The sequence below is a fragment of the Lagenorhynchus albirostris genome, chromosome 2, assembly GCF_949774975.1.
Source record: "Lagenorhynchus albirostris chromosome 2, mLagAlb1.1, whole genome shotgun sequence".
Lineage (NCBI taxonomy): Eukaryota > Metazoa > Chordata > Mammalia > Artiodactyla > Delphinidae > Lagenorhynchus > Lagenorhynchus albirostris.
Window position 1 is genome coordinate 51,611,715 of NC_083096.1, and position 13,768 is coordinate 51,625,482.

Consider the following 13,768-nt stretch of genomic DNA (forward strand, 5'->3'; position numbering starts at 1 on the left):
TTGGGGGACTTCCCTAGTGGCACAGTGGTTAAGTATCCACCTGCCAATGCAGGGGACACGGGTTCGATCCCTGGTCCGGGAAGATCCCACATGCTGCAGAGCAACTAAGCCCGTGCACCACAACTACTGAGCCTGTGCTCTAGAGTCCACGAACCACAACTACTGAGCCCGTGTGCCACAACTACTGAAGCCCATGAGCCTAGAGCCCATGCTCTGCCACAAGAGAAGCCACCGCAGTGAGAAGCCTGCACACCACAACAAAGAGCAACTACAGAAAGCCGGCACGCAGCAACAAAGACCCAATGCAGCCAAAAATATATAAATAAACTTATTTTTTTAAATGGCTATTTGGTAAATATGACTTTGTATAAGCTTTGTTGGGTTGTCAATGAGAGTAACAAATTAACAAAAACATACAGTTTACCTTTTAAAATGACTACTCCAATTCTTTAGCTTCTTTCTTTCTTTCTTTTATTTCTTTTCAGTATGCGGCCTCTCACTGTTGTGGCCTCTCCCATTGTGGAGCACAGGCTCCGGACGCGCAGGCCTAGTGGCCATGGCCCACGGGCCCAGCCGTTCCGCGGCATGTGGGATCCTCCCGGACCAGGGCACGCACCCGCGTTCTCTGCATCGGCAGGCGGACTCTCAACCACTGCACCACCAGGGAAGCCCTTTTTTGATTTTTAAAAAATATTTTTATTGGAGTATAGTTGATTTACAATGTCGTGTTAGTTTCAGGTGTACAACAAAGTGAATCAGTTATACATATACATATATCCACTCTTTTTTTAGACTTTATTCCCATATAGGCTATTGCAGAGCATGAGTAGAGTTCCCTGTGCTACACAGTAGGTCCTTATTAGTTATTTATTTTATATATAGTAGTGTGTATATGTCAATCCCAAGCTCCCAATTTATCCCTCCCCCCCTTACCTCGTGGTAACCATAAGTTTGTTTTCTACATCTGTGACTCTACTTCTGTTTTGTAAATAAGTTCATTTGTACCCTTTTTTTAGATTCCACATGTAAGCAATATCATGATATTTGTCTTTCTCTGTCTGACTTACTTCACTCAATATGACAGTCTCTGGGTCCATCCATGTTGCTGCAAATGGCATTATTTTATTCTTTTTTATGGCTGAATGATATTTTAGCTTCTTGAATGTAGAAATTTACCTTTTACTCCAATGAGAAAAATTAATAATTATAACCAACATTTATTGATTACTTACTAACGCTGGGCTCTGTGCTGAATATATAGAACCAGAGACTGAGATCACGGATTTAGAACCAGGTTTAGAGGGTTCAAATCTTGGTTTCACCACCTGTTAGCTATTACCTTCACCAAGTTACTTAATCTCTCTGGCCTTAATTTCCTCATCAGAAAGACTCCATAGTGTCTGATAAATATCTAGTAAGATTAGCTGTTATTATGAAGTTGCAGTATGTTTAACTACTATCCTGGAGAGTGAGGGAGTTTCCTGAGTACACGCACCCATGAATAAATCCAGGCCTCCTGCTTTGGGGCTCACGGCAAGGTGGGGGTCACACACACAAGGTAAGCAGGAAGGAGCCAGTCTCCGAACATGGTGGCCATCACCCCTGCTGGAAGGCCCTGTAAAGTAAGGGGAAGTCTGCTGTGGAAGTAAAGTCCTCAAATGATGCCAAAAGGAAGTTGAGCTGGCAAAGCCATAAATGCTGATCACAATTCCAGGGAAGTCATGGTCTGCTCCCACTCATGCCTGGATGTTCCAACAAATGCCTCACAGTGTCTCTGATAGCCAGGCTCTGAAATAACCCCCAATGGCCCTCACCTTTAGTAGTCACGTTCTCGTACAGTTCTCTCCCACATTGTGACAGGGTTGATCTATGTAATAGGGCAAAAGTGATCCTAGATGACACATCCAAGATTAAGACACTGTGGCTTCTGTATGTTTCTTTCTTTTTTTTTTTTTTTTTTTTTTTTTGGCTGTGCTGGGTCTTAGTTGTGGCACGCAGGCTCTCCTTCATTGCAGCATGCAGGGTTCTTAGTTGTGGCATATGGGCTCCTTAGCTGTGTCACACATGAGGGATCTAGTTCTCCCACCAGGGATCGAGCCTGGGCCCCCTGCATTGGGATCTCGGAGTCTTACCCACTGGACCACCAGGGAAGTCCCCGTGGCTTCTGTCTTGGTCTCTCTCTTCTCTCTTTCAGATCACTTATCCTGGGTGAAGCCAGATGCTGGGTCTTGAGCATCCTGATGGAAAGGCTCACATGGTGAGAAATTGAGGCTTCATGCTAACAGCCATGTAAGTGGGCTTGAAAGTAGATTCTCCAGCTCCATTTAAGTCTTCAGATGATGGCAGCCCAGCCAATGGCTTCACTGCAATCGTGTGAGAGACCCTGAGCGAGAACCACTGAGCTAAGCCACTCCCAGATTCCTAACACTCAGAAACTGCAGAATAATCAATGTTTGTTTGTTTCCTTTGACTGCTAAGTGTGGGGGTAAATTGTTACAGAACGATGGATAACTGGCAGAGTGTCCAGCAATAGAGAGCTTGCTGAGTTATCCCTCATTCCTATGGGCTTGGTTCTGTTAAGTCTTGACTTCTCTCCAGTGACACCCTCCTCCCCGTACACACACACACACACACACACACACACACACACCCTTCTCTTTCAGCTCCTTTTCTTTATTGGCCACTCCACGTGGCTTGCTTGTGGGGAACTAAGATGCCCCACTAGGGGCACGGCAGTGAAAGCGCCGAATCCTAACCACTGGACCACCAGGAAACTCCCTCAGCTCCTTTCTCTCCAGGACGGAGGGAATCTTTTCTACTCCTCAGGGAAAATCAATTGCCCAGAGACAACCCTTCTCTTTTTTTTTCTTTACTACAAACTTTTATTATGCTAATATGTATTGTGAATGATCATAAGATACATTTAACATATAGTGTTTCCCATAATTAGTTTTCCCCAGGGCTCTTCCTTTGGGAAGCATCTCCTGGAAGTATGGTTGCTCACAACATACTTTTGGAAAAGCAAAATTAATCTCTCTGTCAGGGCAAGTGTTTCAATTGATTGCTTTTACCCAGATGAAGGCTGTAGATTTTCCCTTGATGAAGTTATTTGGTTAGCCTTTACCAGCCTGCCATAATGTTTTTTTTAATATATGTATATATGTCAATCCCAATCTCCCAATGCATCCCCCACCACCACCACCCACCCCACTTTCCCCCCTTGGTGTCCATACATTTGTTCTCTACATCTGTGTCTCTATTTCTGCCCTGCAAACTGGTTCATCTGTACCATTTTTCTAGATGCCACATATATGCGTTAATATACGATATTTGTTTTTCTCTTTCTGACTTACTTCACTCTGTACGACAGTCTCTAGGTCCATCCACACCTCTACAAATGACCCAATTTTGTCCCTTTTAATGGCTGAGTTATATTCCATTGTATATATGGACCACATCTTCTTTATCCATTCGTCTGTTGATGGGTATTTAGGTTGCTTCCATGACCTGGCTATTGTAAATAGTGCTGCAATGAACATTGGAGTGCATGTGTCTATTTGAATTATGGTTTTCTCTGGGTATATGCCCAGTAGTGGGATTGCTGGGTCATATGTAGTTCTATTTGTAGTTTTTTAAGGAACCTCCATACTGTTCTCCATAGTGGCTGTATCAATTTACATTCCCACCAACAGTGCAAGAGGATTCTCTTTTCTCCACACCCTCTGCAGCATTTGTTGATTGTAGATTTTCTGATGATGCCCATTCTGACTGGTGTGAGGTGATACCTCATTGTAGTTTTGATTTGCATTTCTCTAATAATTAGTGATGTTGAGCAGCTTTCCATGTGCTTCTGGCCATCTGTATGTCTTCTTTGGAGAAATGTCTGTTTAGGTCTTCTGTCCATTTTTGACTGGGTGAGACAACCTTTCTCTTGCTATTGGCTTCAGATGTATTGATTACCTGGCATAATCTTCTTAATGGGTTTTGGAGCTCCTCAATTAGGCAGATACTTTTTTCTCCTTTTTTTTCTTGTCCTCTCTCCCCCACTGTACTTCAAGGAGTAGACAACAAGGAACAGTTCCAGGAAGAGATCTTGCTAATAACTTAAAAGTTAATATATTAAAAATATTATTCCACCAAATGCATTATCTCCTTTAAAAACCCTATGAGATAAATGTTCTTATTATTCCCATTTTACAGACAAAAAGTTATCTTGCTTTAGGTCATGTAGCTGGTAGGTAGCCTAATCAGGATTGAACCTCAAGTTTGACTGACTCCAGAGCCTGTGATTTTAACTATCAGGCAATATCACCTCCTTATATCAATTATTCCAATGTCGTGATATTAGAATCTAATGAAAAGATGCGATTAGTGGAGTCTGCCTATACACAGTAAAATACAGACCTAAAATGAATCATTGATGAATATTAATTCCAAGAAATATTTATTTATTCTAAGTCCAGTCAAGTAGCTGACATATCCACCTATGTTTCAAACTTGTTTGTGGAGTAGGATAAAACACTTTCCCAGGCAAGCTCCTGGGTCTCATACAAAGCAGGGAATTTGGCTAAAAGCAGACATCACAGTGGGGGAGGTTCTTCAATGTCACTCCGGACCCATCTGGGACCCTCGTAATATGTTCCCTTCCATGCTCCAAAGCGACCGTCACATGTTCTTCTCTCTCCGCAAATCTGCAGCCATCCTTCCCACCCACACATGTCACTTCCCCTTCACTCTCAGCAAGTGACTCAACACCCACGGATAGGGAAAGTACAAGCCACCCTAGATAGGCACCTCAGATTCCTACTCAAATCCTGCAGCCTGGCTCCTACCAGACATACCCCATCTGCCTTCTACTTGGTTACGATGGAAGTCCTCTTCCTCTTCTCTGCGGCTAAAGCCCCTACCCGTCCTTTGGATCCCAAACCCTCCCACTTTCTCAGGAATGTATTGTTTTCTCCTCCTCTCTTCACTGCCCACCTTTCCCTCCCAACAAAATCCTTTCATCAATATTTTCAAATGGTTGTCCCAGCTTAATCAGTCAAAAAAAAAAAAAAAACAAGCACCCTCCTATGGCCTCTGTTCTTTCTCTCTTCCCCTTCTCAGGCACATGTCTTAAGGAATTGTCTACACTTGGTGTCACTAGTTCTTTACCTCCCACACACTCCTCACCCTCACCACATCTCAGCTCATGCTATCAACGTTTTTCTCTGTCTGCATCATCAAGGACACCAGTGACCTCCTTATTGCAAAATCCTAGGGACACTGCTAACTCCATTTATTTCCTCCCCTCTCAGTGTTTGATACTGTTGTTCACCATCTCTTGAACTGCTTTCTTTGCTTGGCTGGATTGTCTTTGTACCTCTCTGGCTGTACTTCTTTTAAGCTCCTCTTCCATTGGTCATCCCTTTCTCTTGGAGTTCTGTGTAGTAGGGTCCATTTCATTTCTCAATCTGTACCCCATTTTCAGTCACATCTGATGGTCATACCTTTAACTATCTCTGGAATCCACTCACCTATTTTCATTTCCTCTACCACTGACTAAGCCAAGCCCCCACCCCCTCTAACCAGGATTACTGCCAGCATCTCCTGACTGGTCTGCTTGCATCCAATCTTGTCCTTCTCAAATCCATTCTCCATCTTGCAGCCACGGTGATCTTTCTAAGTGCAAAATTTTCAAGATAAAACCCTAACTTCTTGGCATGGCATGTGTGGCCTCTTGTGACCTGGCCATCTGTCACCAAGCTCTCCTTTGTCCCCTCTACCTCCATACAGTCTTCTCTCTGGCCTCAATGAACTGACACTGGTCTCTCTGCTAGCAGATTGTCCTTAGTCTCAATCTAACTAACGCCGCTTCTGCAACATCATTTCTCCTCCACTAATTTATATGCCTGCATGTTTCTACCTATTGTGGATTAGGCTGAAGTACTCTCCCAGGCACGCTTTTGAGTCTCAAGCAAAGCAGGGAATTTGGCTAAAAATGTGTGTCATCGTGATGGGTAGCTTGAGTCAATATATCTTTTAAATACTGTCTGATTTCCTACACTTCCTTCAATCATAGAACATTTGTCTGTTTTCTCTCTTTAGACCCAAGGCACTTGAGACCATGACAATCAAGTACACTGGTTAAGAATTCGGGCTCTGGAGCAAGATTGCCTGGATTCAAAATCAAACTCTGTGATGTCCTAATTTTGTGACATTAGATGACTTGCTAATCTGTGCCTTAGTTTTGTCATCTGCACAATGGAGATGACAAAGTACTCATCTCATAGAACTGTTGTTAAGATTAAATGAAAAAAGCTAAGTAAAGCATTTTGAATGGCGCCTGGCACATAGCAAGCATTCAAAAGAGGGCTGTTATTACTTTTGAAGGCAGGTACTGTATCATTTACTTCCATAGAGCTCCTAACTAAATATTTATGAAACGAATAAATGAAGGAGATGTTTGTATCTAAGCTTGTTTGTATCTAAAATGTTAACCCAAAAGTGAATAATAAATAAGCTAAGCACCGTGCATACAGATTACACCAATATGGTCGCTGGTCACCTGGAGCTTTTTGGAAATGAGGTCATTCTATTTCTACCCAAGTGCTCAGGGAATTATACTCTCTAGAGGAGGGAGGTCTGAATCAAACGGGACACCTCAAGGTTCTTCAAGGTGTCATGACTGACCCTGAGGTAATGTCTTCTTTACATAAATGTGACTGTTAAAAGCAAGGAAACATCAAGGTAACTGTTTTAACTTGTTTTCCAGTAATTTAAGACTGCTGGGCCTTCCATTCTGCCAGTGTCACAGACCTGTAATCTCACTCATCCAGCTCAAGGGAAGGGCTGCGTTCTGAGGGTGCTTTCCCTCCCAGAGTCATAGAAGCTAGACCTTAGTTCAGACCCCACAAACTTTTGTGATTTAAAAGTTGGTTTTTAATAACGAAAGTAGTGCCACCAGATGCTTAGTTATCAGGGGAGAGATAGAAGCAGAATAAAATTATTTAACAGAGGTGGGTTTGTTTCCAAAGAAACAGTCGAAGAGGGAACTAAGGTGGCCTAAGAGAAGTTTCAGAGTAGGAGAAAAAGCTCGACCAGACACATGCATGGCACCAAATTGCCAAATATGTGTATGTGTGTATACATATGTATATAAATACATATGCATCCCACTCTTATTACTGTTTGCCTTCCTCACTGGCCTCCTGCCTCTTCTAGGGATAGAGGCACTGACACAGTATTTCTGTCTTCATAAAGGAAGGCGGGCATCTAGGGAAATGACCTTGATAGACTGAACTATAAATACAATATTAATCAGAGCAATTTGCTCTTGAATTGTGCCCCCTTTCCCAATATCCCAAAGCAACTCCAGGAGAGAGGCAGAAATGCTCAATCACTAGCCATTTAATGCGTGTGCAAGTAAATGTCAAATATTCCCACACAGTGGGAAAGTAACCTGAGCCCTGCTTCCAGGGAAAGTTATTTCCCAAGATTGGCTACATTTAAATAGATTCCATAGATCCCTATGCCAAAGGGTCTCTGTCTTGGTGTCATAGAGCAAGGTGGTAAGGAAAATAAGGTTAGGGGTTTAAATCACATGCAACTACTCACATTTGCTCTCTGAACAATCCTTATTCTTGGACCAGCCGTTGTGCAAATGTCTGTCCTCCAGAATGTCTGGGATGGGGAAAAGCCTAAGAAAGGGCCAGACTATGATCCTTACTGAGTAAAGGAAACAGCAACTCACAATCATAGCCTATTGGTAATAAGAACAGCACATTACATTCATTTGTTCTATACTATCATTGGACGTGAGCATTACTTTTCAGGTCAAATAAATGCTTGATTTCAACAAGACCAGGACTTTGTGTCCCCCAAATAAAAGTCATCAAGAGGATATTCCACCCAGTAAAAAAGAATATTTTTAGCGTAAAGGTTGAACACAAAAAGAAGAGCCCTCGGTCCTCCCTGCTTAAGAGCCTCTGCCGCTAATTTAGCTACTGTTTTACAAGTCAAAAGCTGGCTTTTCAGCTGCCAGCACTGGGCCCTCCACACGAGCCTGGAGAATTGAGCTGCTCTCCCTCTGCCTCTAGTGACCTGCTGAGTAATAAAGGTTTGTGGACTTGCTTTGTTTCTTTCTGTTTTTCTTTTTAAATCGGAACTAAGCTGACAGTCTTCATGACAACAGGGAGGGCAAGGGCAAGTTAAAATCCACCTCCAACTCCTCGGGGAATGCAGAAGCTGAGGCTCGTTCCTATCAGCAGGTGTGAGTCATCCACACAGGGAGCAGCAAAACTGAGGAAGAAGGTGCCATTTTGTTGTCAATGTTCCCACCATCACTGCACAGAAATAAATAGTTGGAGAAAATGATCGAGGATAAAAGAATGATCCGGCTGGGAATCAGACTGAATAGAAGGTTCCCATTGAATACTGCTTCATTATGCAACTTTTCCTTTCACTGAAGGATTCCAATTCTTGGTGAACCAATTGTGACAAGGAAGTGCTGACAACCCTGGGAACCAGCCACTCGGGCCTTTGATTCGTCGCTTTGAAGCCCAGTCCTATCACTGGATTGTTAGTTGCGTGTAACCAAGTGAACTTGGCCTCCTCGAGTCTCAGTTTTTTAAAATCTGGATCTGTAGCCTTTACCTTTAGATTAATGTTTACGTATAGTGTCTGAGTTGAGGATACCATCGTGCCACTTTTTAACCATCCTCCCAACTTCCCCAGAGATACTCTCCTTGTCGTCTTGTTTATTTTTAATTTTTTATTTCTTTTGGCCACACTGTGGGGCTTGCGGGATCTTAGTTCCCCGACTAGGAATCAAACCCGGGCCCACAGCAGTGAAAGCACGGAGTCCTAACCACTGGACCACCAGGGAGTTCCATCTTCTTGTTTGTTGCTGGAGGGATGGCGATTGGCTTGATGTTTAGCCCACACTAGAAAAGCATCAAAGGAACCTAAACAGACTCAGGATAGAACTATCTCATAACCAATTTTCTAGTGAAAAAGATCGAAATTTAACCTCACAGCTTCATTCTATATCATTAATCATTTCTGTATGCTTAAGCTTTAACTGTTTTGTAAGCTAGAGGTAGTTCATTCGAAATAAATTTGGAAAGGAGGACCTGTAGTTCATCCCAGAGAGTGGGAGAATTTCTATAAATCCTTTCATTTGTTTCATTATAAAGTCCAGAATTTTAAACAGAAAAACCCACCAAATATTATTTTACGATTCTGTGGTTCTCAACCTAAAGTGTACATCGAACATATTTTTGAGCCCCACTCCAGATCTACTAAAGCAGAATCTCGGAGATGCTTGGGTAAGTGAAATCGGCAAACTTGCCACCATGTGATTCTGATTTGCACACTTGGATAAGAACGCAGAAAAAGTTACTCGGATCAAATGGACCCCAGGTGACCCTGGTGTAGCCTTTCCTTTCTCAGGTGATGCTTATTTCTTCCTTCCATTTGCTTAGGCCAAGAGCCTTGGCAACATCCTTAACTTTTATTGTCACACCTCACATCCAATCTATCAGCAAATCTTGTTGGCTCTGACTGCTTTCAAAATACATCCAGGAAAAAAACATGTGTTCATATATCTAGGATTCATCACTTTTGCTGATACCCTAACACAGTCTTTTTTCTACCAAGCAGCTAGGGTGATTCCGTTAAAATTTTAAGTCTAATCATTTCATTCTTTTGCTCCCAAACCTCCTGTGGCTCCCTCTTTCACTCAGAGTAAAAGGTAAAGTTCTGACCTTGGCACTCAGGGCTCTGCTGACCTAGAACCTGCCACCTGTCTGCCCTCTCCTCCTGTACTCTGCTACTCCAGTCACAGTAGCCTCCTTGCTGCTCTAGGCACATTCTCATCTCAGGTCCCTTGCACTGGTTCTTCTTTCTTTCAGAAAAGCTGTCCTCCAGAGGCATCCACATGGACAACTCCATCAAGTCCTTGTTCAAGTGCCACCTTCTCAATGACCTCCTCATGGCTACTCTGACCAGCCCATTTCCTTTACCCCAGCTCTCCCGGTTGCTCTTACTCTGATCTACTTTTCTTTTCCTTCCACAAAGAACTTATCACCTTTCAATATATAATCTATTTACTATGTTTTGTTTATTGTTGATCTTCCCTGGCTAGAATATAAGCCCTACAGGGCCAGAATCTGTACTTGTTTTGTTTCCTAATGTATTACAAGCCCCCAGAACACTGAGCACATAGTAAATGCTCAATAAATATTTGTAACATTTAAGGAATACAAATTTTAGAATCCGGAGAGAGCAAACTAGGTAACTGCAGAATGCTGCCTCCACAAAATTCCATTCTAATTGGGTTTGCCACTATGGGGACAACCACAGCTTATATGAGATATTGAGACCTTTGTGGTGCTGTTGCTATAAATGCCATGAAATATGCTACTCTTGTTTTTCAAATCAAGAACTAAGAGTTGTCGAACTACTTCTACACTGACAACCAACAGCTAAATCAAAATCGTTGCTAGAAATTTTACTTTAGCTGCATGTTTGCGTGTTATGTGTTATTATGTAGGAAACGGGGTGAGACAGAATGTGGCTTTAGTCCTGGGACCTCCAGCTTCTACCAGATGGGTAGGGGTCAAAAACCATACTGTCAGAGAGTCCCTCTCTGAAATGAGTTAGTAATAGAAACTCAATTCATTGCAGAGAAAATGTTTTTTTAAAAAGAGAGAGAGGGAGATTTCACTTCACATATCTATTTTTATTTTGTTGGGCATTATCACAATCTCCCCCCAGAATGGTTAGCCCAGCGGGGCAGAGAGATCAAGAGGAACATGACAGTGATCAGAGGCAGTGGCACTCACCCCTGGTGGAAACAGTCTCTGAAACCTTCCCCCTCCCAGGACAATGCTCTTAATTAGCTGTACCATATTTCCCAGAGAACAAAAGCTCCCCACCCCTCAGAGGAAAAGCTTTTCCAGGAGATATCTCATTGGGGAAGCGCCAGGCACACAACAGGGAGAGGAGAACAGACAGGCTGTTCTGGGCTCTGCAAAGAGACACAAACTTTGGATTCCCAAGGGAGTCTTAGAGGTTACCTGGCACATGTTTCTCCACGTGACAAGCATGTGTTTCACATACCCTGAGGTGGCCGACTTCGGAGGCCCCCTTTTTCTTTTCCCTCTCCCTCAGCCACTAGCTGGGGTTAGGAGTCTTGCGGGTGGCTGGCAAAATCAGCTGGAATCATCTTCAGAACTGAGCATCTGGGGAGCAGTAGGGAAGGAACTAGGAGTTTATTTCAGGTGACAGACATGGAGCAGGCCCCTATTTTTTTCCTGCAACTATAATAATATTTCTGAAACGGGGATGCTTGAATCATATGTCTCTTCATATCACTGTGTGGGAAGTCTCAGTTACAAGCCTAACAACGGAAGAGATGGTGGGGATTTTAGGACTTGGTGGGTGCTGAGCAAAGGGGTCTGGAAGATTGCTGGGGGTGGGGATGGGGGATGGGAGTGGGCTGGAGGTGGGGAGTGCAGGCAGAAAAGGCAATTAAGGGCAAAAGGACTGCTTCACCTGAGCCTGTTTAGGGAACAAAGAAGAGGGGGCTGAAAAGTCTTCTCTCCATAACAATTTTGCTCCCCCCATTAAATGTGTTTTTTGAAAAAACACAGAGGAAAAAAAAAGTCTTGTTTAAGTGCTTCTTCCTGAGTAAGTTCACTGTCAGGAAAGGAAAATCCAAACGCTCAGATAGTCTATTTTTGTGCCCAGAGGCTCCAGGCCCTGCACACAGACTCTTCCTTACTCTGAAGGAAAGGAAACTGAGCATGAGGCCTCCCTGTCACAGAGGCTGGAATTGAGGAACCTGTATTACTCGAAGGGCTGTTCCCAGTACAACCTCCATTTTAGGAAATAAGGATATAGTGCAGGATGCTTTGGGAGGGACCTGAGTGGCTGGTTAAAAAAACAAAACCAGAAACAAAGCTCATTATTCTGTAGGCAAACAATCATGGCACTGGACTTGAACTGGAAAGTTCAAGCAGCTGCCTCAGTGTTATGCTACTTCTAGTCATTACGATTTACTGCCACCACCTGCCTCTTGGCTACCACGCAGATAAGGATGAGAGGCCTGATTAAGAGTTTTGATGTGCAGGTCAAGCCAAAGTCCTAAGTCAGTAATAAGCATAATAAAACAGCAGTTGCCTAGGTAGATAAGGCCTTTGTACATTTTGCATAAATTTTCTACACCATTCACAAGTTTGTTGTTTTTCCTCTGTACTGCCTTTAACCAGTTCAAGGGTGTTGCTTAAGGTGTCCAGCCAAGGAAATGGTGTTCAGACCACTCCCCCTTTCAATCCAGCGTGACCCTGCCTCCCTGTCTACTTTGCCGGAGATTACCTTTTGTGAGGACCACAGGGTACACCGAGAAGAGCAGTCCAGCTTGTGACAATCACACCTCTTGGGCTGTTCCTGTCTCCTCTGCTATCTGGCCTGTGAAGCTGACCTTAAAAAGAGACCTCTGCTTTTAAAGGCTTTCCTGGGGAGCTGGTGACTGGGGATGGAGGAAGGAAATTGGAGAGATCCAGTTAAAGGGAGAGACTGATTCTTTACTGGCTTATTAACAGTGGCCCTGGCACAGGCAGAGCCTCCTAAAATGCAGATCTGATCGTGGCACTACCCCTGCTCATAATCCTTCAATGGCTCCCCAGTACCCTTAGGATAATGTCCACATATCCCCATTAAGGTTTACAAGGCTCCTCACTCGCTGGCCTCGGCTTGCACTGCTCCCCCAACACTGTTTAGCACATTTCCCTTGCCCTCCCTCTCTTCCCAACTCCCCCAGTTGAATTCTCTACTGAATTTCTTTCGGTTCCTCAAATATCTGCTTCTTCTCTTCCCCAACTTTCAAACATCCTTTTGTTGCTGCTCCTAACTCATTCTTTAAGTTCTTTCATTGAACATTTCTATCCCAGGAAGCCTTCCTTCACCACCACGACTTGGAGTTAGGTTTCTCCCCTATGAGCTCCCACAAACCTCCTACTAAACCTATCACTTACACACTACTTTGTAATTACCCGTTCATTCGTCTCCCTGCTGGATGGTAAACACCCAAGGGCAGCACTAAGGTGTCTGTCTTGCCCACTGTTTTCTCCCCAGTGCACGGCCAATGCCTGACACGTGGTAGTGCCCCACAGGGATTCGTTGAATAAATGGGCATTATGCCAACATGACAAAAGAAGTCCCAGTGGTCCTTCCCAGATTCGTGTTTGCCTGTTTATTTGTCTGCTGAGACACGAGGAAGAGCCCTGAATTCAAACGACATGTGTTGTACTTGGGCCACCCTGGACCCCGCTTCTCCTCTTCCATGATGCCTTCCCAGGGATCCCGGTGCGCAGTTTTCCCAGTCAACTCAGGGCCACCGGTGGAGTTCCTCGTTTGTGCATATACTGGCATCTGTTTGTGTGACATTTAGTAATTTATTCTCTTTTTTACTAATTTGAAAATTAATTTACCATTATTTAATTATTTTCAAATGATTTCGTATTTATGCCTATCTTTCCCACATTTTTCTTGAGAGTAGGAAATATGACTTCTTTTATCAATCCTTTCAATACCTAATGTTGTTCACAATTTGTGTTTAATGAATATACACAAGGATGACTTAAAGTCTAATTTTTTCTTTAGAAATGAATTTATTACAGCGCCATGGTGGAAATGCATGGTAGACATATTTGGTGATGTGGCAATGGATTGTTTCTTAAAGGAAACTGTGGTTCCAGGATGGGCCTGGAAACTGTAGCCCAGA

At 43.4% G+C, this 13,768-nt stretch overlaps 1 protein-coding gene across 1 annotated transcript in view; it reads left to right on the forward strand.

The window, feature by feature from the left end:
* Positions 1-1,586: 1,586 nt before the first annotated feature.
* The window catches only part of LOC132515412 (quinone oxidoreductase-like protein 2), a 37,469-nt gene continuing 25,287 nt past the window's right edge, over positions 1,587-13,768 (forward strand). Inside the window, 1 exon segment of the mRNA XM_060141840.1 lies at positions 1,587-1,622. Coding sequence (XP_059997823.1) covers positions 1,587-1,622 — 36 coding nt within the window.